We start from the raw sequence: 24,652 nt of genomic DNA on the forward strand, positions 1-24,652 counted from the left end.
TGTGTCATAAAATAAATATTTCATTTCATTTCATTTCAATTATACTTTTATTATGCATAGTTTTCATTGTAATATATACGTGTTCAAGTCAATTTTAGGTTCCAGCTAGGTATGATTCTGAAGGTCCTGATCCTCCAGGTCTCCAGAAATCTTTAAAAGCCATAATAATGTCTTTTTTTTAAGGGAGCGAGTCGACACTATACAGATAAATGTCTGGTGACACTTACCCCAAGCAATTATCAGAATGTAGCTGCACACAGCTTTATTAAGGTAAGAAATAGAAAAGATTATTTAATGCTTGCACTTCATGTTCCTGTCTATCCGCGAGACCCCTACCCCCCCTATTTTATTTTTAATTTATTTCAACACCAAAAAGGGGGGGAAGAGGTTCTGTGCTCAACAAGGACCTTGGCAACAGACCTCTCTTTTTTTACCAAAACTTATTTCTTGTCACAACTCCCTTTACCCTGCGGAACCTAACTACTTAATTTGAAACAAGCATTATATAAAATTAACAGTTTTGTTTCAAAACTTGATGGGCTTATGGATTCTCCACTGTCATTCTTTTGTTGTGCATTTTAACTGTAAAAATTCTATTTATATTCAACAATTTAAAAATGTTCTACTTACATTTATCAATATGTTTTATTTTTCAAATTTTTTACTCTGATACAAATGCACAAAAAATGAGTAAATCATCATGGAAAGGGCAGTAATTTGACTTTAATTTATTTCCTGCTTTTATTCTCAGAAGTTCTTTGAATTTGAAGAGTTATTAAAACTCAAATGTTCATGTTTTCATGAACGTGGCCCAGTTTTGTATTCCATGAATACAGGGATGGAGTAGAAATTTGGCTGTTTATTACACTAGTCCCCAAAGTTTTAGAATAAGGTTTTCTTATTCGTTGAATTAACAACTTGGTGACTTTTATTGAATTTGATTGGTTGGTTGATGAAGTTGATACAAAACGTTTCAAACATTAATTGTTTTCTACAGAAGGTGTAATTTTGTGTCTCATCCGTCAAATGCTCTTATGTGTGTGTGTGTGTGTAGCCATTGTTTCTTAGTGTTTGGACCTAAGTAGTCATGGAGAAGGACGAGACACTTTTGTATAGCCACTAGGGCTATCAAGCTCCACGCTCAAGTACATTATGACTTGACCCGCTGTCTCAAGGGAGCTACTCATTATTACCTCACCCTCGCCGAGTATGGCAGGTGTCCCAAATTAAGTCACCGTAATGAATGACGCTCTCCGCAGAGGAGCTTGGGATAAGGGTTGTACAGATATTATCTACGTGACTATTAAGTATCCAAACCACTCAATAATCTCCCTTCTTACACAACCAGGGGAAGTTGTGTGAACGTATTCAACTGAGAAATTCGAGTTGCCACATGGGGACTTGAACTCGAACTCTCATCACCGTGACTCAGTTTGTTACCACTGAGCTACGACGCCCCTTCAAATGCTCTTATTATGTCAAACTGTTCTTAATTATTGACAATTTCATATAGGTATATACTGTATACATTTAGTTATAATTAAGATTTATTAATATGAGCATTTGACTACAACCAAACACCAGACTTATCGGCCATTGTCTTATCCCTGTAGATCCTTGCCATGAATGTGTCGAGTAGTGAGTGAGTTGATGCAAATGTTTATTACATATTTATCCAATTACCTTTGATCCAAATAGTTTACAGAATAGGTTGGTAATAACAAAAATCAGGGGTAGAGGAGAAAATAAATATTTACTAAGATTTTAGTAGCAAAGCATCTCTATAGGAGTTTGTTCTTCTGTCTAGAATAGAAGACTAAACTTGAAGGTCCATACTTTAATACCAGTCAAGTACACTTGATTGTAATTTACCTGTTTTTATATCCCTGAATTTAATACCTGATATTTATGTATTCAGCTGTATTATATGATAACAGAAAATTGAATTTAATATATGTTTATAAAAATTACTTCAGTAAAGGAATTGAATATTTTGTACCTTTCAATAAATAATTTCAGAAATTGTTCATATAATAAATGTATATAATCCAGATAACTACCTGGATCCAGTGCTGGGGATTATTGGTATGCAAGCAAATTTCTTTCTGCCCTTTTATAGCGACTAGGCTGTGTTAATATTCCCGACGCTATTGGCTTATGTACAAAGACCCAATTAAAAGTCGGCACTGGGCCCACGGGGTGGGAGTGGGAACATACAGTTATTTACACCCTTCCCCCTCTATTGTTTTATTCAACTTGCCTATATTATTTTGTAATGTTTTCATAGTTTATGTTATAAGGTGGGAAGTTGCTCATAAATTGCGTCCATACAGTTATTTACAGTATTTCCTTCTCCCGCATTTTTAAACTTTACTATTATTGTCACCCTGTCCTTATTTCCCCCTTATTTGCTATGCTATCTATACGTCTAGTTAAAGACAGACACAATTGAATGCATTGGACATAATGGTCCTTGTTTTAGTAAATTATTATTTTTCAGGAAAGCATTATTAGTTCTTCTGAGTCCAAAGTATTACCTCAAAATTTCAACAGGAAAAAAATCATTAAGAATTTTAATTAAAGGTTAATTATCACATCGTATTATAGACAGCTTTTCTGCGGGTGGAGAAATGAAAAAATAAGAATAGGATAAATTAGAGTTTTGTGATTTGTATTTAATCATTAGTGGAAACTTGTCTCTCAAACAATACAATACATGATTTTTCAGTATAGCTTAGAACCGGCTCTAATTCATTGGATATTGATCGGTTTCAAAGCCATACTGGAATAATTTATTCCCCTTATTTAATCTAATAAAATCCTTCCTATGGTGGAGAGCTTATTTTAATCTTACTGTATCATTTGCTATCGTTATACCTCTACTTAAAACCGTTCAAAAATAGCATATTCAGTCATATTTGGCAATTTGCTACAGCTAATCATCAACTAGCTATTTTTATCAGTTGATATTTTAACCTTTTCATTGAATTAAAATCAGTTTATTAAAGGTACGAGTACGACTTAGGTTATTAAAAATAGAATCTATACAATTGAATTCATGATTAATATGTTTTTTCTTCAAACATCAAAATAAATAAGCCTGAGCCTAAATGTGTTTTTAAATGCATCATTTTCTATTTTTAATTGAAAGGAAAAAAAACATTACAATTAAGCAGATTTTATATGTAGTTTTTTTTTGAGGATTTTTTTCTACCTTAAATAAAACTTAAAATTTTATTTCCTTCAAAAAATGATTTTTATCAACAGAGCCTCAAATATGTCATCCTTCAGTAAAGTGTCATGCTCTACATCAGTATCTCCATCAAGCAGTAGTTTATCAGCACAAGGTTCCAATGCCTCTATAGCTTCCTTCCCAGCACAGTCAAGTGTATCACCGGCTTTGTCTCATTCCATTGCTGTCTCTTCACATGTTAATTCAACAGGTACAATACAAAAATCTTATATCAAGCTTTTATATGATAAAAATTTTAACTATATTAAGTGTTTTTAGGTCTTGATAAAAAGTCATACCTATAATTTATGCTTTTGGCCTTTGGAGCTCTAAAACAATTAACTCCAAAAATTGTGTCTGTGTAGTTAGTGTTTTTTTTACTTCGATTTTTTATAGCAGTAAAATACTGAAATTGTCGGACAATTTCATGAAAAAAAATGTTAGGATGATAAATTGGGATTTGAAAAAAATACTCCATATTTCACTTTGTCAGTCCGTCTGTAACGTTGTGGATGAAATGCGATTTTCTCGGCTGCTATTAAAGATAAACGGCTGAAATTTTGTTGAAGATGCCCATATTTTTTAATTGAACTTAACATCTCTTTAATTCATTTAGTCTGTTTGTTCTTCCATGATTTATGTGGTTTGCTACTTATGGATGTTGTCATCCTTGTTTTTTTCAATACTTAATTTGTTAATTTTGTAATATTTCAATGGAACGTTTTAATAATATTTTAGGTTGTTTAACTGCGTCTCCAATGTCATCACAAAGACTGTCTTCCACTCAACCATATTTAGGCAATTTTATTTTGTTTCAATTATTTAAAGTTGGTATCATTTTGTCTCATATAGAAGTGAACCAAGCAATATTAGCTTGGTTGTTTTAATTATCATTTTTGGAGAAGAATGCATAATTCGCCCAAAACTCTATATTATACCTATTGTTTTTCCTTTTCCACTAATTCAATATTTTTTAATAAGTCTATAAGTGGCCGATGGCCCCGGCTAACAAAACTGGTATTAATTCAATGATTTTTATTTTAACATTCGTAGAAAATATCTATAATTCGATGCTATGCATGATTTTTCGATGTGACTGTGAACCGGTTCAAGTTTTTCAAGTTTATTATGAAAAACTAATCTTGTTGTTATACAGTGCCAAGCTCAAACAAACCTGCCCCCTCCATGACCAACAATGTGAACCTGAACTCTCAGCCTGTGTTAACTCCAACAAGTATTCATAACCGCGTACCTTCGCCCATTACAACAATTGTCCCATCACCCCAGTCTTCAGGAATCTATCAATCAATTATAGAAAATGAATTAAACTAACTCAGGGATCTTAAGGGATAAGACAATGGACGATAAATTGATGTTAATCCTTGATTATGATTCACAATTTACAAAATTGCCCATTTTGTAGTTTTAAAACAACCTATCAAGATTTTATAAAAGTACCCAAATTTTTAAGCCAAGTAATGAGATAATAAATTCGTAAAGTTTTGTACAAGTATAATTTAGTCCAATGTTCTTTGAACCAAACTTAAATCTATCCACGCAGTAATTATATGAATATTTACTATAATTAATCATTCATTGACGTTTATTTTAATGCCATTAAATCTGATTTGGAAATAGACAGATCATGAAATCTAAGGTTTCTGTTACAGTAAACCTATCCGTTATTTTGCCATGTCACAAAACTTAAGTTTTGGATACCTAGATAGTTTTATGTCTACTTTACAAAGAAATGCGCCAAAATGTGCTAATTTTGCTCATAGAGGAAGGTGACAATGGGCTGTTTATTACACTAGTCCCGAAAGTTTTATAATAACATTCGTTAGTTTAACAACTTTGGGGACTTTTATTGAAAATTGATTTGTTTGATGATTGTGATTTACGGAAGGGGTAATTTTGTGTATCATTATTGGGGATGTAAATCAATTTATCGGTCATTGTCTTATCCCTTTAGATTCCTGAAATTTAATAGTACGAATTAAAACGTAGACAATCTGCTGAGCATAAGATAAATAAAACGTTGAAATTTGGTCGTTGCTAAAAATCTTTACTGTCTAACAATCTGACAATTTTTATTTCGCTTCTATGGAATGTAATTGTTCTTCAATTTAATATTTGGTTTTTCCTTATTATGAAGAAAACCTAATTTTGGATAAGAGTGAACAATGATTTTTCAAAAATAAGCATTTCTACATATATGATTAGTCCTCATGTTTGTCCGTCCGTAGGTTTAACGGATTATTAATATAATATGTAGTGATGGGAATCCGGATCCGGAATCCGAATCCGGAATCCGGAATCCGCCCAATTTTCGGCCAATTTTGGAATCCGAATCCGGATCCGGAATCCGTTTTTTATAGCGGATTCCGGATTCTAAATTGGTAGGCTAAATTTAATTTAAATAGGTTAGAAAATACCAAGCACATTTTTAGGACATACGTAGCACTTAAATTTTTAAATTTACTAATGTGATGTAAATGTTTTAGTTATGCTGGAAGTCAACACTTTAAACAAATCAAGGCTTCAACCAAGTAACATAGTGATAAATTAACGAAAAAAGCTATCCCTCTGTGACGGACGGCCTTTTAAAATACTGCTAGAATCCGGAATCCGCCAAAAATAAGAATCCGGAATCCGCAAGAATCCGTCACTTTTTTTGACGGATTCCTTCAGAATCCGGAATCCGAATCCGGCCCAAAAATTCGACGGATTCCCATCCCTAATAATATGTTATATTCGTCTTATCGAATTCAACTTTATTTGATATTTCCTGAAACAGTTGGACAAATTAGAAGCGAGAATTTATAATGACTTTTTAAATGTTAATAACTTTAACAATTAGGCTCCATGTAATAAGCGCAGTATTTGTAAGATTAAGCATATAAACGAAAGTACGTGAAATATTTTTTATGTAAATTAACCGTTATATTATTAATATTCAAAATCGTCGTCACTTCAAGATGGTCAATGTTTGTATGTCTGTGTTATTTGCTGAGCTTCGCTATTATGGATGTTGTTTTCTTGGTTTCATTTAGAAAAACACGAAAAGAAATGAATGTTTTTATTCATACAAATATTCATTTAATCTATAGATTATCAGTAGTAAAAATATATTTTTATATATTTTATTTGACTACATCCATAAAAAAAGAGTTGAACAAACTGTATTACAAACGTACATTGACAAATGTATAGTAAAAAAGTAATTGCTTGAATAAGGTTTATAGCATTGTACCTAATTGTATAGAAATCAACATTTTTAAAACAAAAATAATTGGATAATTCTCATATAAAACAATGCCGTAAAAAATCTAAAAGAATAACCAATAGTGGACGTACTGATTTTCTGTAAATGTTAGCTTTCCAAATCGTACCTAACTGTTACAGGAGTCATCATGCAAATTTACATCCATAAATTGACGATTTGAGCTATTTTTAAGGAAAGATCTCATCTAATTAAGGTTTGCCTTTAAAATTAGACTATTTAAACCTATCATAAATAAATAGTATATTATTACTATCTAAAAATAAATAAAAATAAACGAGCGTAGATATAATGAATAACCTTAGCAATTGAAAAATTGGAAAATATTTTTGTTTTTTGTATGCTTTTTATATCTTTGAAAATGAATGAAATTTTTTAGAAGCAAAGCTAATTTAAAGCTCTACAATGTTGGCCTTCAACTTGAATTTATATAGATTTTCATGTTTTCCAATAAAGTAAAAGTCCCCTCCTTCTGGATGAACGAACTGACTAATAAACGAGTTCTAGATAAGCAACCTAAATTGAAGACAATTTTAGCCCTCTCATGGTATCCACGTATATTCTACATCCATTGTAAATAACGTTTTTTTGCGAAAACATACGATACCAACAGAGTAAGGTGAAAAAGAGTTTTTACTCGTAGTATAGAAAAAGATCTAAAAATACTGAAATTTGATAAGTTTCATTAGATTAAGCGGCAACACAATGAAAGAAATGAGAAAGTTTTATAACGTGCATTATAATGCGACGTAAAAAGACTTTTTTATTTGTATAACTGGCTGTGTTACATCTAGCCTCTAGAGTCTGAAGGCTAGAAAGGGGCTGAATAATAGCCTAAAACCAGCCATAGACTAAACTGAAGATTTCACGAATAGAAAAATTCAATTCAACCAATTGCTTGTTAATAAAAAAAACATTCTTCTAAACAATTAAGTAAAGTTTTTGTCGCTTTTGCATTTCATCCTAAAAATAATGAACAATTCTGTAGGAAATAAATGAATTTGATTTCATTGTATGAATAAAAAATCGAAAACAATGGATAATTTTACAAGATACAACTGTAGAGTGTACAAGGGGGTGCACATTATTATAATAAAGTAACATGATGTCTATCTGTCTTGTGTGTGCTGAAGGATCTCGCTAACCGCAGAACCGATAGGTTCAGATGGTCCTGGTAATGTCTAAAACTACCTTGGAGAAGGTTTCAAAAATCCTTCCGAGAGAAATCGCCCCTAGTAGCCACTAGTTATTAGGTAGGCAAAGAATATATTAAAAACAAATCGAAAATAAAATTAAATTCGGTTGTAATTTCTAGGGGCGATTTTCCTTTAGAGTATGGTGGTATCCTCCTCCAAAATTGGAATTCATTAATTGATTGAATTATACAGTTGCTTCTCTATGGAATAATTCAACTGTGCCTTCAAGTCAAGCTAACCAACAAAATTTATCCTCAAATAATAATAGTCAGGAAAAATAAGATTACTTTAATGATGTATAAGTATTTGATTTAAAATTATTTATATCACTTGTTGCTTCGCCTCTAGCCTGTAATTAATGGTCTGGGAAGGTCAGAAAAAAAAGCAGCCTAAAACCTCTTAAGACATTAATAGGGCTTCCCTGAAAAGTAAAACCCATGAAAACAAGCAAACGAGCCTTTAGCCTCAAACAAGCAACCTTATAACTTTATACCATAGGATTATAAAGATTTTTGAAAACAAAACATAATTTTGACAAATTCATGATTACAGATTCATGAAAAAGAAATAATTTCAGAGTACATTTTAGTAAAAAATTTTGCAGCGTGTTAAATACTGCTAAGTCTTTCTGGTGAGAACATAAAAATAATCTGAAGTAAATAACAGGATATTATTATGTTAATGCTTGGAACTTAATGAATTTTTAGGACGCAATTAATTTTGAATTATTATATAGGTAAGATTAAAAGTAATATTATTTGTGTAGGACAAATTTGCGCCATTGAGAATGTTGGATCAAAGTCTTGGCTTCTCAAGGAGACATTCTGCTGTATTCAGGTATAAGTTACACACAATAGACAATCAACTATTTGATTGCACCACTTTTGTTTGGATGTTCTAACCCCAGCATTGTAATCAGTTTCGCCTGTTTTAGGCTCCTACTCTTCTGATACCTAAGTGATAGGTATTTTTTTATCCTGAGCTGGATCTTTATCATTTAGTGGTGAGCCATATCGAGGTGAGCCGAAGGTGAGCCTTAGCTATTGCTAAAAAAAGCATTGATCTTGGGAAGATTTACGGCTCGGTGTGGCCAGATCGCTAGCGACACTCAATAAATTTTTATATAATTTCATGTATTTCATACATAACAATATATAATTTATTAATTTAATAATTATGAAAATGTTTTCACAATAGCTTTGCAATAAAGTATTAAAATGAATTGAAAAAATATTAAATACGGATCACTTCTCGGCTCGGTGGCATTACAATACGAGTTTTGCCGGTGAGCCGTAGGCGAGCCGCTTAGTGACCCGGATCACCAATGCCATTTCGATTTAAAGATTGATATGAGGTGAGCTACTTTCTAAAATGGCTCGCTTGGCAGATCGGTGATTTAAAGATTCAGCTCTGATTTTATAAAATGTTCTAAACAAAAACTTGTCCTTTACCATTTTGATTTGCATTTAAAAACAAAAATGATTAATATTTCAACAGAAAATATTCGTTTTTAGAGTATAAGTACGTTTTTTATTCAGATTTTCATAAATAGATTTGCAATTTTGATTTTTGCATCGAAAAATATGTAGGTACTTTTAAAGCTTTTGAAAGTACTTCAAATACCAAGAAATAATTTATTTTTGTTAGTACTAAGTATATTTAGATTTTTACACTTAAAATATTTTTAATCAAGCATATGGTTTCAATAGAATATGAATGTTTTATATTTATGATCAACATGAGAAAAATAAGAAGATTAAGTGAAATTTTTAAGAACAGTAGTTTATTCAAACGGAGATACTTTTTAGGTTAAAAAATCTGTATACTCTACAAAATCATAACATTAACGAATCTAAGATCTAAAATGACTTTAATCATGGCGATTTTATGAAAAAAAAAAAAAAAACAGCGGAAAAAAGTAAAGGGTAGGGAATAAATAAAATAAATATTTTAATTGAAAATTTGATTTTTGAAAAGGCTAATAAAAAAGTAGAAAAAGGTAATTTTTGCTATTTTTCTTGTTTCCTGTTTATGATAAGTATGTTTTTAAAGTATTTCCATAAAAAATAATAGTGGCATTAAGTTACAAAATATGTTGTCTCGTTGTCGCCATAATTGATGCAATAAATGTCAATGCTTTTTGCAACGTGGTTGTCAACACATGAAGAAAAGAAGTTTTTTTTCATAATACTTTTTAAAATCGGGTTCCTTAGCCCCTTGTCTTTATTGGTTTGGCCCCTGGAGGGAAGGTTTAGTTATTTCTATTATAAATAAATTAAATGATAAAGCATAGATATTTTTTCCCAATATAAAGCTTCCGTGAGAATTAGTATCATAGCTATTCATCAACAAAGATTACTATCTATAATAAACGTGTTTTATCTATTACTATCTTTTTGAGTTTTCCCATAGAATTCTCTGAAATATTTCTTTTTTTTTTATTTGACACCCATGTATATTTTAGCCCAGTAATGTCATGCCATGACGCGAGGATAATGGATGGAACAAATATTTCCCAAGGGAATAAATCATTGAATAGCTCTCCACATCACAATAATTCTCAATATAATACAGGTACAAAGATAGATAGACAGACAGATAGATACTTAGATATATAAAGGGGAATTATAATGGCAAGACACGATAAAAAGTAGATAAACAGAAAGACAAATAGATGGAGAAAAAAACAAATAAATGAAAAATTTATCACCTCGCAACAACATTCATTATAATTAGACATAGATAGATAGACAGTTAGATCGTTAGATGAAAATACATACAACATTTAGACAGTTATTAGTACAGGCCAAAAAATTCAATAGCTTTTGGTATCTTTAATATATTTATTAAATTGTAGGTAGATAGAAAGGTAGACAGTTTGTAGATAGGTAATGTGATGAAGAATAAATGTATTGTTAATTATTTTCTTGTACAAAGTCCAGAATCATAAATGGTCTACTATTGTAAACTTGTTATGCTTTATTGAAAACAGATAAGAAAAAAATATATTTTAACATCATAAATAAATCTTTGAATTTTTTCTCGACCTACATACTTCAGTTAGGGAGTTGAATCCATTTTTATAGAAGCAGAAATATAATCTATGATTATGGTTTGGACCCTCTAAAACTGTAATCTACCTTTCCACTTTCCCCTCTCTTGGTGAAGATATCTTCAACGCCGATACGATTTTTGAAATGTAAGATTCTACTTTCCCCTCTCTTGGTGAAGATATCTTCAACGCCGATACGATTTTTGAAATGTAAGATTCCACTTTCCCCTCTCTTGGTGAAGATATCTTCAACGCCGATATGATTTTTGAAATTTAAGATTCCACTTTTGCCTCTCTTGGTGAAGATATCTTTAACAAGAGAGACAAAAGTGGAATCTTATATTTCAAAAATCGTATCGGCGTTGAAGATATCTTCACCAAGAGAGGGGAAAGTGGAAGGGTAGATTACAGTTTTAGAGGGTCCAAACCATAATCATAGATTATATTTCTGCTTCTATAAAAATGGATTCAACTCCCTAACTGTACTTTGAATTCTAAAAATATTACCTACTATTTTTAATTTAAAACAAGGATGATAACATAAATAAAAAAAAAGAAGCTCTCAAATAAGACAGTAGGACAAATGACCATTTATTCTTGTAATTTAAGTGTCATAACTTAAAGGCACTAAAAATACCTACAGTCTTAGTATGACTATGGTCTGACATACTATTGGATAAATCTACACCAAAAAAAAAATACCTAATAGTTTAAGGAATCTGCACTTAAAAGACCGCTTTTTTCACTATTTAGTGTCTCATCTCCATTATAGAGACGGTCGAACAAATCAAAGTTAAAAAGAAGCTGCGTTACGTAAAATTACTTATTTATTAATGAAAATTTGCTTCACAAAGAATGAAATGCAAAAAAGTTAATGAAAAGCACTAGAGAAAATTTTACATGTATATTATATCAGGGTTCTGAAATGATGGTATATTCTAAATAAATTAATGAGAAAAACAACACTAGCCTTTAAATAGCATTTAAATAGATTAATGTTGATGTTTCAAAATGAACACTTTTACTTGATAAATCCAAGCCAAGATTTTGACCTCCAATCCCCCCAAAAGTTTTTAGAAGTACTTTTTGGCTAATTTAACGTAGTTTGACCTTAAGCAGGCATTTGATGACAAATCGTTAAACAATTCTTTAACAAATAAGCGCTAAGCTAGCGACTTTCCAAAATTAGACGGTGGACTGCGGCATTGTAAACTCTGAAAGAATCCTGCATAAAAAAAAAATATATCAAAATTTATAATAATTGCAACTACTTGTTTTAGGTAAACCGAATACAAATCCATTCCTAAATCACATGATGTCAAGCTCTCAGACAAGTCTTCCCAACATGCACAAAGGTAGGAGAAAATAAGGAGAATTTTATTATTTAAAATTTTTAAAAGCAAAACTTATCTATAATTAGGGTCAGTACGTCCGTCCGTAATGGTTAGTATGGTTAATGGATTTCATATTGCATGATGATGCAAAACAGTTAGGTACGAGTTAAGAAGCGTAGCAACTCTAATCGTTACCAGAAATTTTTAAGTTTATTAAAAACATGCTAATTTTAACTTATTACAACAAAATTTTGAATGATATAATTATCATATTCATCTGATTTTTTGGAATAAAGATTCATAGAACAACAAAGCATAATTTTATTAGCGAGGCATTTCTATACCTAGTCAAATCCTAACAATTAAAGTATGTCCTTTTTCTGCACTCTGTATTTACAAAATTTTGCAACAAATTTATGTACAATTTTATTTAGACTTATTAAGTTTTGACACTCTCAAGGGTTATTTTCGTCACTACTTCTCATTGAAGAGTTTTGCCAACACCAATTTTCTTATTTTAAAGAGGCTTCATATTGACTTAAATTTATTTCAAATAAAGGATGGGGGATGCTGAGCTCGCACCTTGAAAGAAAGCACTAACTAAATTGTAAAACAGATATAAGAGTATACGATCATTGCTGTATAACTAAAATATTTTTTTCACTTTCTAATCATGAATGGAATTTACAGATGATATTAAATTATCTAATTGAAAATTCATTAAATACACATACTTGAATTTCAAAAGAAATTCTTATGGCGTTGTCTATTTAATTCAAATTATTATAAAAGTGAATTGAGTGGGTGTAAAAAAATGTGTTTCGTCATGGAGGAGTTATATCCTGGTAATGGCAGTGTCACTAAATACGAATTGTATAATAATTGGATATGGTCCCTTTCGTGACAACGTCTCTTAAGGGGCGTTTCTTTGTATTTTCACAACAGTTTTTTATATGTTATGTTAGGTTAGGTGATTGCCCCGCCCGCAGGGTTAGAGGCTCCCACAGTGGCTAGAAATAGGAGAAAATCTACTGTGAAAATATGACGAAACGAAATGACTGTACCTTAATAATTATGTCTGCCCGGCCGTCTGTCTGTCTGTACATGATTTTCTCGGTTTCTATTGAAGATACAAAGTTGATTTTTTTATAAAGATAATCTCTAATATATTCATATTTTGAGGGTTACAATGTTTGAGGAGGGTTATTTCTTTGTCCCCTCTCCATCAGTGAACTTCTATGCTTTAACCTATGTTATAATACAAAGTAGAACGATGTCTGTCTGTCCATCTGTCTGTCCGTCTAAAGCTTAAGATCTCGGTAACTGCTGAACCGAATGGGCTCTACTCTTCAGGGAATATACCTACTGGTCCTGTGGTGGTTTTAAGTTATTTTCTTGGAGGGTGGGACACCCCCCATCCCTCCAAAAAAAAAAATATTTAAAGATTGAAAAGAAAGCGTTAAGAAACCCATAAAATTATGGTTAGCAGCACCAAAATATGTTTTTTTTAATATGTTCAAAATATGAGGTTGCATCGCCATTTTTTTTAATTACCTCTAGGGGCAAAGCCGAAGCCGCTAGTGTTAAATAAATTATTCCTGGGATGGTTTTGGGCTATTTTAATTTTGTCTTGGATTGCTGTAGGTTATTCACTTTTTTTCTTGCCGCCTCCCTTCCTTTTCATATATTGGTTGATTGATTGAAATGGCAAAGTCGTATCAATCAAACCTATTTCTTGATTACCAAACCCTTCGCCACCTCCATATTTATATTTTTTTAATAATTAAGGTAATTTAAAAAAGAAAATTAAAAAATAAATACACTTGTTTAGAAGAGCTACAATTTAAGTTACTTAGGTAAATAAATCGCTGCCCTGTTTAAAGATTCAGAAAAAATTCCCTTCTGTAGAGAATTATTCTAAGCATGTTTACAAATACTAATTTATTCAATTTTAAGCATGCATTTGAAAAAAGGATAAAACGTCCAGAGAATTTTTTTATGTTTAAAAGCTATTTTTTGTGCCTTTTTGTACTTTTCCTAAATATTCAACAACAAACATATTTCCCGCAATTTGTATGACCCTTGGACCTTTAAAACGATGGTCTCAAAAAAGGTTTTTTTTTTCATTGAATCTGTTAATCTGTTATTGTTATTGGGACTTTATACATAATACATATAGTAGGAAATATTTTTATATTTTATAATCTTGTTGAAATAACAATCTTCAAATCAAAAAAAAGTGTTGATAATAATCTTTTTGTTTTTATACATCTGCCAGTTTATTTCTGATAAACAAAATGCTAATAAAATGAAATGATAATAAAGGTCGAACACGTAGCATCAATCACCCAGCATTAAAGGTCTTATTTTGTTTTTGTGCATTCACTTTTGCACATTGTCATATTCGCATTGTGTTTCATATTTGCAAGACACAATAGCAATAAGAGAGGGCCGCTGTTAAATAAGGCACGTTTTCCCATAAAGTGTTATGTTGGTCACAAGTAATATACCCTCTTTCTCTTAGTTTTGAAATAAATTGAAGATAAGGGGGGGAGGGAGCATTTGTTTGTATGTTTATTACTTAGGTTAAGTTAGATATATAGGGCAGCCCCGCAGAGTTAGGGCACCGCAGGTAATACCCCGCAATGGTTAAACTCAGAGACTACACTATCCCCACCCACGTTGTAAAAAGATTCGACAAAAGGGAAGCAAAAGGGAATTGTCTTAATATGCGATAGTGATTTTTATAGTACTAAACATACGCGGTGAGGAATGCACACTCATTTGGTGACGTCCTTGTCCTTTAACAAGATAATTGAAATAGAGTAAGAATAAGATGTAATTATCATTTCCTTTTTCTTGCAATTTAATTGACCTTTATTTAGTGTAGTACAAAAATATATAAAAATTATAAAGGGCAGTTTGTTAAGCTTTTCTATAGTCGCTCTGTACGTCCGTCCTTAATTTAGATGTTCTTTAACTTTAAATTTAGATTTTAAACTTTAAACGAATTGATGCCAATAAGTTCACGTTTTTGTGTCTGTGTTTCATTAATTGAAAAGGTTTCACTTAATCTTTCATTTGAAAATAAGTACTTCAATCATGTGGGTTTTCAAGTGTTTTTTATTTAAAAACTTATTATTATGTACTGTACGTCATGATAAATATTTAAATAATATACCTATTGACACTTTAAAAAATACATTACTTTAATTAATCTATTAATTCTTTAGAATAGATGTTAAGGGGGGTTTTTAATGCAACCATCTCGTAATCAGTGATTAAATGGCACTTAGAATTCGAATTTCGATCTGAAATTTTGCATGAATAATCCTTGGTAGGTCTATTTTCCCTAATTCGAACAAAAAGTTGGAAAAGTAACGGTTAACGGCTGGCGGCTCAGCCGTTTTGCCAATTTTTGCCAATCTTAATAGCATATTAGTCACGAAACCTATCTCCACATAATACTTTTTGTCCTCAAAAATCTTATCAAACGGTGCTAGCCGGTAGCTGTTGGTACTAGAAATTTAAAAAATGGTTATTGCTATCATTTAACATGAATTAAACCAAAAATATGTTTTAAAAAGTTAATTCCTACGTAATTAATGATGAATTTGCCCTAAAAATAGGCAAAAAACGGCTAAACGGCTTAGCCGCCAGCCGTTACTTTTCCAACTTTTTGTTCAATTTTGGGAAAATAGACCTACCAAGGATTACTCATGAAAAATTTCAGATCGAAATTCGAACTCTAAGTGCAATTTAATCATTGATTACGAGATGGTTGCATTAAAACCCGCCCCTTATTTTATATTTTAATGTGAATATATATGTATTTTGATTTTAGCCAACATTTTCAATTCATTTTGTCTAAAAGTTTGAAGTGTTGGTTACTAATTTGTTTTTCAAATTTTACTTAAGGTAGGTAAATTACCTTTATTCTTAAAGTTTTTGATTTTTTAGATTCCATCGAGAACAAATCATCACAAGATTTATTTAAGGTAATTCCTATTTTTTTTTAAATTTTGTTCTGCAAAGATTACTTTACTTCAATCGTTTTGGCAGTTCTGTTGAATTTTTTGTTAATAAAATGAATACATCTAGATGTTATCTAAAAGACCACCTGTTTTAAGACATTTAGTAACCTTCGTAATCTTGTACAGTGTGTTCTTTTTTAAAGGAACAAAAGTGTTGCTTGATTTAACCCACTTACCATTGACAGAAATATAATCATAATTAATATCTTATGTTCATCATTTAATTAGCTTTGGGAGTTTAGTATTTAGTCAGAATAATGGCCTCAAAATTTGGAGTTGGTCCATTAAATTTTCCAAAATCATATGGAAAACCCGGTTTTGTATGTATAACTTGCAAGGAACTGCTATTACTTTTTTATACAAAACTCCTCAAGCCAATTAAAAAGTTGGTTAAAATAAGTAATACTTTTTTTCCTTTAAAGAAAAACATACTGTGTAAGGATTTGAAAACTTTCCAAGATTTCTTACTCCCAAAGTATTGAGAGTTTTTTTTATTATCAATTATGTGTTTATTGATATTGCTCCATTACATATGAACATAATTATCCTTGTGTAGGACTGGCAGCTGAGTCCACGTGCAATCTTATCCCCAGTAACCAACCAAACGCAAGGAGGTGCCATTCAAAGTTCCAAACCAGCCAACAATCCAACAAATCAACCAAGAAGCACAACAGCTGCATTAATTAATGCGCAAAGTCAGCATGCAATAAATCCGCCAAATATGTCGTCTTTGTATCAGAATACCATGGTGAATTCAATGCAATTGCAAAGTGGATCTTTCTCAAATACAGGTTCGTCGCATTTTAATTTACGCTAATCGACCAACTTACCTTGTTGGTTTGCAGGCAGGTTTTAGAATATTTTTCTATTTCAAAGTTATAATAACGTGAAGAGGGGAGGTGTTTTTAAACCCAAAACCTATTTTTAAAAGCTTTAAGAAAATCATTAATTTTAATATTTTTTTTAGAAATATTACAGCCAATTTCTTCCCCTCAACTGTTTAGAACTCAATCACCCATACAACAATACTCAAATGTTCCCTTTTGTGGTACCCCGCCAAATAACTCACAACAAGGTGGTTCAGTGCCAAGTGGCGCAGCTGCCAACAGCAAGGGACAACAAATTGGTACAGTACCAAGTGGCGCAGCTGACAACAGCAAGGGACAACAAGGTGGTACAGTACCAAGTGGCGCAGCTGCCAGTAGCAAGGGACAACAAGGTGGTACAGTGCAAAGTGGCGCAGCTGCCAACAACAAGGAACAACAAGGTGGAACAGTGCCAAGTGGCGCAGCTGCCAGCACCAGGGGACAACAAATGCAAGGGGTGTATGAAGCCATCTGTGATTATCACGCTCAAAAAGTGGATGAAATTAGGTAAAATTAATTTATTTATATTGAATGTTCAACACAGTTTATTTAAACATATTATTTTTATTTTATCTATTTAAGTCCAAGCCCAATGCACGGTGTTTCCTTGTTTTATTCTAACAAGTCATCAGTTTGTTTATACAATAAAGTCATGTTATTAAAATGAGTACTTTTTGTCTTCGGCTTCATAAACATTCTTTTTTTTCTGACTAATTTAAGTGGTTTTTTCATAGGAAACAATATTTTGCATACCTATTGTTGTTAGGCTAGATAAATTAAAGGGGAAATATCCATGAAATGAATATTTGACCCTCGTATTTCTCCTATAGAAAAGTACTAATTTTGCTCAAAAGTAGCATTTTCATTTATGCCTTTAATGAATTTTACAACAATATAATTTTTTTTTTCGGGGGGGGGGTAAAAAGAAAGATGAATAAGAGCATAAGTATGTTTGTTAATTTACTGTTACAAATTACCTAGACAAAAAATTTAACAGAGAACTAAAAAAGGATCTTATAGTAAATATCCCTTATTAAAGAATTGCAGAATTTTGATCTGTTTTATTTTAAATCTTAACTAGATAAATGTAATTGTAGTTAAATTGAACTTATACAATAATAGTTTTGTTTCTAGAATTTCTTTTCACATTTTTGACCCAGTTTTTAACAATGGAATATTTTTTCCATTGCATTTTTTTGCTGCACGGCTGCTATAAAACTAAGGCATGTTCGTACAGTATAATGTTAATTAATTTGCATTAACTTATAAATGGTTTCTCCGCTTTAAGATTGATGAGTTAAAAATCAAAGAACCTAATATTACAAAATCTTGCTACAAAGTATCTTTTTCATATAAATCTTCATATTGACTTGAAGCTACTACGCTTCTTATGGACATAGTTGTTCTTTTTATAGATAGTAAGATGGTTTAGATAGTAATGACGCTTTTTCTTTAAAAATACTATTGAACAATTTTCGGGTATAGTCCTTTCCACGACATCCCTCCATAAGGAGCGATTCTTCGTATTTTTCACAGTAGCTTTTCTCCTATTTCTAGCCCCTGCGGGGAGCTCTAACCCTGCGGGGCCAATTACCTAACCCTGTGGGGCAATCACCTAACCTAACCTAAAATACCCTATAAAAAGCCATTTTAAAAATACGACTAATCGCCCCTTATGGAGGGATGTCGTGGAAAGGACTATACCCCAATTTTCTTTTTAGTTTGATGCGAGGAGAAAAGTATTTACTGACCGATGTTTATGGAGATGGTTGGGCTAGGTTAGTCCTGCCTATCATTTTTATTAATAGCAAAGCTTTTCTAAATTAGTGTGTGTCCATGACACTCTAACGTCAGGTCCAACATCCCAGTATAAGTAAGGGGATCCAAGATTCCAAATATCTCCTTTTCCGACCAAACACCTGGGGAATTAGGTTAAGTAACACCCATCAGACAACCAACTCTTATGAACTGTACATGGTAATGAGTTGTGTCTGTATTGGGCCAAGGCATTCTTCCTACTCTAATATAACTATTAATGTCGCACTCCTGACATAGCAGCAGCAGGAACCATTTATAATGTCTTTTGTTATAACGCGGTGTTAAGCTGAGATTCGAACCTATCCCCTCCCCGACGACGATCGTATGCACTTCGTGTTGAGCCACGGACGCGGGTAGCATTTTTTCTTATAATAGCTAGTTAAGAATTTAGGTAAGTAGATTTTCTTTAGATAAACCGTCTCTTTACCATGAAAAAATATGATTTAAATATTAAAATAAACTATAATTTACCTTTTCAAATTAATACTTCTTTCTTTTATAATTTATATTTATTTTATAAAAAAAAATCTACGCCTATAATAAGATAAATATAAAAGAAAATGTCAAATGATCAAAGGGCTTATCTTAATCAATTTATGTTCAGACACTAAGAGTAAAATGAAGGCTGGAGATTATTAAAAGCGAAGCTTTTCTCTGATTAGGTTAGGTCTGTTAAGTATGTTAGAATTGTCCTTCGGGTTTCAATATTTGTATGGTAATACTTGTAATCAGCTAGCTATAACCAACAAGCGAATTTATTTAACCCTATTTCACCATACTTGCTTAAAACCTGTTTTTTCGAAGATACAATTTTTAGCATTAAAACAGTCCCACTATGGTAAATGATCTATTATTACATGGATGGTGCACCAGATTTTCGTGCACTTTCAGAACAATTTACTGTTAGCTGGATAAAACAACGAAACCCACAATTCACATCCTTGACCTTATCCCCTCCCCTCCTACTGGATGAACGAACCGACTAATAAATGAGTACCATATTAGAAGGGAGGAAGGGGCCATTTGACTGTTTATTATACTAGTCTTATTTTATAATACACGGTTGATTTTTTATTAAATGAATAAGTTAGGGTACAATGTTTGGCACTTTCAATATAAGTAAATGATAATAACAAAGCCACAGAATACGATAATACCTTCAGAAAAATCGATGAAAATAGTTTTCATACTAAATTTTGTTTTTTTTTATATTTTTTCTAAAATGTCATGACAGAAGATGTAAAATGTCGTCTTAGTTTTTTGAAAGGATTAATCTTCTCTGAAATCTAAATTATCAAAATATTTTTTTTGGTAAATGATTATACGATATATGTCAAACATTTTATCAAAAAGAAATATTTAAAATTGTGAGGTAGAAACCTGAATAATTTTTCTTGTGGAAATAGCTTTCTGCAAATGTTGATAAACATATGTCTGCTAGCATTAAGATGTTTGTACTGCCAATACACGTTGGGTTTTATTTAAATAATTTTTTTAAAATGTTCTTTTTTTTACCTCGTATACTAATAACGAAAATCTGATTCACTTATAGTCGGAAATTCATTATGAAACAGGGGACATGCACAAAATTTTTGAGCCCTGATCAAATAGGAGCTGAGATAATAGGGGGGCAGGCGACCGACTGATAAGTGTTAAATAGAAGTTGATTGAATATTGGTTGGAAAAGGTGATCATTAACCACCCCCACCCCCCCCCCCCACCCCCCCAATCGACTAAGACTCGCCTACGGCCCGATCTTTTAGGATTGCTTTGTAATTCACATTTTTGAAAGTCTTTCAACAGTATACACAGCAAATTCTCTCTTTTTTAACTAACTTTCCGAACAATATACCTAAAGCATTTGAATTAACAAAGGATATGCTAATATTTTTACCATTCAAGTTTATTTAATATTCTAATAAATAGCGCAACCCTCCAAGTTATGGCTACTTTTCATGAACATATGATCTAAAGAATAAGCTCTGACGCAATGTCATGTAAGGATATTATAATATTCATTAAAAAAATTGTTATTTTTGCATATATGTTACATTTTACAGTGTTTTGTGGCTCAAAAGAAAGACAATTAAAATTTATTTCATATTATATAGTTTAAATTGCATAAGATAACCTAGAAATAGTAAAAAAGTCCCTTTCTTTTTTTGTCGTAAAACAGAAATTAACAAAGATTTTTATTAAAAAACACCTTAGTGTAAAAATTAAAAATTCTAAATATGGTCACAAAAAGATTCAATTAGTTTATTAAATGTTTCATTTTCAGCAAATGACGATTAATCTCTATTACAAAGAATAAAGTGTAAAAAGATATTCTCGTTTTAATTTTAAGCAACTTAAAATGCATTTTAATACCTTTTAATGATTTATTTTTTAAAACATCATTTTATAAAATGTTATTGATTTTTAAAGTTTTATATTAGAATGTTTTTAAATTTTGTTAACATTTTGTTTTAAATGTAGAAAATTGGTAATTCTAAACATTCAAAAAATGATTTTATTAAATTTTCATCACTTAAATTGCATGTTTGATGAAATTTTCAACTGATAATACAAGAAAAATCGTTTAAGTTTTATTATATTTTACTTTGAAATGTTAAAAAATATAATTATTGTCAAAAATGTGGAAGTTATACTTTCCTCAAAAAAAGACCTAAAACATGCAAATTAACACGTGTAATGAGATTTTTTTTCTTTCAGGTTTAATTTTAAGTAATTATTGATATTTTTTGTAAAAAGGATTTTATATAAAAAGTTTTAAAACTCGAGTTATGTAGTGGTTCTAAAAAAGGTTGCGAATTTATGCAATTTTCTTGCAAAAAAAATTTTCTAGGATTTTAAAAATAGCATAGGGTGTTATTAGACGTACTTACAGATACAATTGCTAAGTCATTTTGGCCAAACACTAAAATAAAGTTTTGACATCTGAGGGACCATACGTGAATAACGTTTTTTTATTCGTTGGTAAAACAACTTTGGTGATTTTACTGAAGTTTGCTTGATTGGTTCATAAAGTTGAATGTCTAAACGTTTCAACCACTAATTATAATAAACAGAGGTTATTTTGTGTAGCATCATTGGGGGTATACATCAATTTATCTATTTATTTGTCATTGTCTTTTATCCCTTTATATCCCTGTTTATTAGCAACCTAAATTGACGACCAATTTTCCCCTGTCAATATATCCACCTTTGCTATATCCATTGTAATATGGTGAACTACGTGTAAATATTTTATTGGGTCCTCATGGGTGGTTCAATGTTAGATATAATCTAGATACATAATCTATAAATCAGTCAACAGGAAAACAGTTAAGGAATAATCAGGCAATGTTAATGGTTAGAAAATGTACCGATACAGCTTAGGATAAAGCATTTTCTTTAGCTTCGTGAAAAGTGAAACATATGAGAAAACAAATATAAGTCAGATATGCATAGTTTAATTTCTAATGATAGAATAACTTTCAGGAAATTATATAGCGAAAAAAATTATCATGTGTATTAATGGAACAAATCCTATATATGTATAAATAAACGAAAAGGTTTTGTCTGCTTAGAAATTCATTGTTAAGATTGACGGAATAAGAGGCCAGATTGACCATCTAGATCTACTATATCCATATTTTAAATCTAAAACTTGTATTTGTACTCTCAATTAGGACTGTACAATAGGAAAAAAAGAAATAAAAGTATAACTTTAACTTTATTCATATAACAATTGCTTTCTGTTCGGATTTTATATTGAAGCATAGCAATTGGAGCCCATTGAAAATTTAAACTCTATTCTGAGCTACATAGAGCGATGTTGGAGGCAAAACTAGGAGAGAAAACTATACAGGTCGCCAATAAAGGAGCACAAAAAACCTTATAGTTTGAGGTCAGAATTTTCAAAGAGATAGATCTTGATTCTGTTAATATATAGAGTATGCTTAAAATTTAAAAAAAATCTTATGGACAGTCCTTTTCATTATATTGTCATATATAAAATTATTATTGTCTGGTACTAAAAGATTGTTTTGGTTATTGATGATGCACACAATGCCGCGATTACATATTTTTTTATCTATGGTGAAATACAAATTTTGCTCCCCAACGACAGCTGAAAAAGGCAATATAATAAAGGTTGCGTTATTTTGCCCCCCAAATCAATTTTCGAATTTATTTGCTTGTTGGTTATACCTTATTCCTGACTTGTAATAGTTTAGAAAGCGCAGCAACTCTATAATCATAAGTAAGAAGTCCATTTTAACACTAGCCAAGAGCGCGCTATGAGCGCGCTATTGGCTGCGCGTTTCTTTACTATCTTCTGATGTATTATTTGTAGGATCAAAATATTATTTTGTATTTCAATTATTATATATTACAAATATTAATTCAAATTAATACATCCTTGAATACAATGTTATTTACATAATCATCAATTAATGCAATTTTCAAATGTTCTGGTGATCTTACTCTTGAAATTTTTCAAGAAAAATCGTGGTGCAGGCACCACCTAAAAAATTCAATTCTTTTATTGTCTTATCCCCAACTAATAGCTATTTATCCCTGACTATTAACCCTTTACTTTCATTGTCGTATACCTGACTATTAACTCTTTTCTTCCAATGTCTTATCACTGCCTTTTAAATCTTTTCTTTCATTGTATTATCCCTGAATATTAAACTTTTTCTTCCATTGTCTTATCTCTGACTAAGAAAGTAAGAAAAAAATCAAACTACAAATATTCATATTTTTTAAAGATTTAATGTCCCTTTCTATCATCCCTTTTCTTCCGTCTCTTTATTAGTTTCATTATTTTATTTAAAAACATATTTATAATTTTGCCTCTCTTTTTAAAAAATATTAGGTATGGGATCCTACTATATTTTTTAAATTTTTTTTTTAGAAAAAAGAAACATGTTATAAAACTCAAAATGTTGTGTTGCGATAATCACGCAACTCCCAAAATGTTAAATGTAAAATTACGCAACCCCCCTGATTTTATTTACCCTTCAAGGAAGATTTCTATATTTTTTTTAGTGTACGAAGCATTCAAAATTAATTAGTGGGATTTTAAGTTTATATTATGATGTCTCATCCCTCCCTGATAAAACTTTTCTTTTCAAAACACAAATCTATAACAATTTCAGTATTCTAAAAGATTCCTTCTTCTATTGCATTGGCTGAGTGATTTTGAGGGCTAAGGCGTCTGCTTATATAACTATTAGAGTCCGCGTTCTAAAATTATCACGCGATTGGCTAGATTTAATCAATGTTTTATTTACTTTCTTTTGGTTTTACAATATATAAGATTTTACACAAAAAAATTCATTGTAATAATATCCTTGTTTATTATTTCCATTATGCAAAAATTATGCCCACTAAACCTCCGTGATTAATACAGCATGAGAGAGAGAGAGAGAGAGAGAGAGAGAGAGAGAGAGAGAGAGAGAGAGAGAGAGAGAGAGAGAGAGAGAGAGAGAGAGAGAGAGAGAGAGAGAGAGAGAGAGAGAGAGAGAGAGAGAGAGAGAGAAAGAGAGGGAATGAGAGGGGGTATTGTAGAAATTCCTATTTCTCTGTTAAATAGATTGTTATATTATAATTAGTTGATTTAAATAAGTTCCTGAATTTCTCTTCACCTTTAGTCTAGGGGCTAGTGCGACAGTCTTGTATTGGAAAGGTTCGAGGTTCAATCCCACTAAGAATTGAATGTTAATAGGTTTTTATTCTGCAATGGACAATGGACTATAATGTAGTGTTTCCTCTCATTTATAAGTAATATTTCTTTCAAGAAAAAAAAGATATAAAATAAAGGTTGAATAATAATATAAGGTGTAAAA

General features: G+C 31.1%; 1 protein-coding gene across 3 annotated transcripts in view; it reads left to right on the plus strand.

Annotated features, from left to right (window-relative positions):
• Window positions 1–24,652, plus strand: part of LOC145323643 (uncharacterized) — a 55,433-nt gene that overhangs the window by 14,794 nt on the left and 15,987 nt on the right. The window contains exons 6-19 of one of the 3 annotated variants that reach the window (XM_080166049.1): window positions 184–270; window positions 2,501–2,546; window positions 3,261–3,443; window positions 3,971–4,030; window positions 4,389–4,523; window positions 7,901–7,981; window positions 8,476–8,548; window positions 10,176–10,285; window positions 12,044–12,118; window positions 16,058–16,095; window positions 16,688–16,922; window positions 17,099–17,206; window positions 17,303–17,504; window positions 18,719–18,775. In XM_080166049.1, coding sequence (XP_080022175.1) covers window positions 184–270; window positions 2,501–2,546; window positions 3,261–3,443; window positions 3,971–4,030; window positions 4,389–4,523; window positions 7,901–7,981; window positions 8,476–8,548; window positions 10,176–10,285; window positions 12,044–12,118; window positions 16,058–16,095; window positions 16,688–16,922; window positions 17,099–17,206; window positions 17,303–17,504; window positions 18,719–18,775 — 1,490 coding nt within the window. Of the gene's footprint in view, window positions 1–183; window positions 271–2,500; window positions 2,547–3,260; window positions 3,444–3,970; window positions 4,031–4,388; window positions 4,524–7,900; window positions 7,982–8,475; window positions 8,549–10,175; window positions 10,286–12,043; window positions 12,119–16,057; window positions 16,096–16,687; window positions 16,923–17,098; window positions 17,505–18,718; window positions 18,776–24,652 lie in introns of all 3 variants that reach the window. The other 2 variants (XM_080166047.1, XM_080166048.1) reach the window with 2 other exon arrangements.

This window comes from Acartia tonsa, chromosome 7 (genome assembly GCF_053477335.1).
Source record: "Acartia tonsa isolate MP-2025a chromosome 7, ASM5347733v1, whole genome shotgun sequence".
Lineage (NCBI taxonomy): Eukaryota > Metazoa > Arthropoda > Copepoda > Calanoida > Acartiidae > Acartia > Acartia tonsa.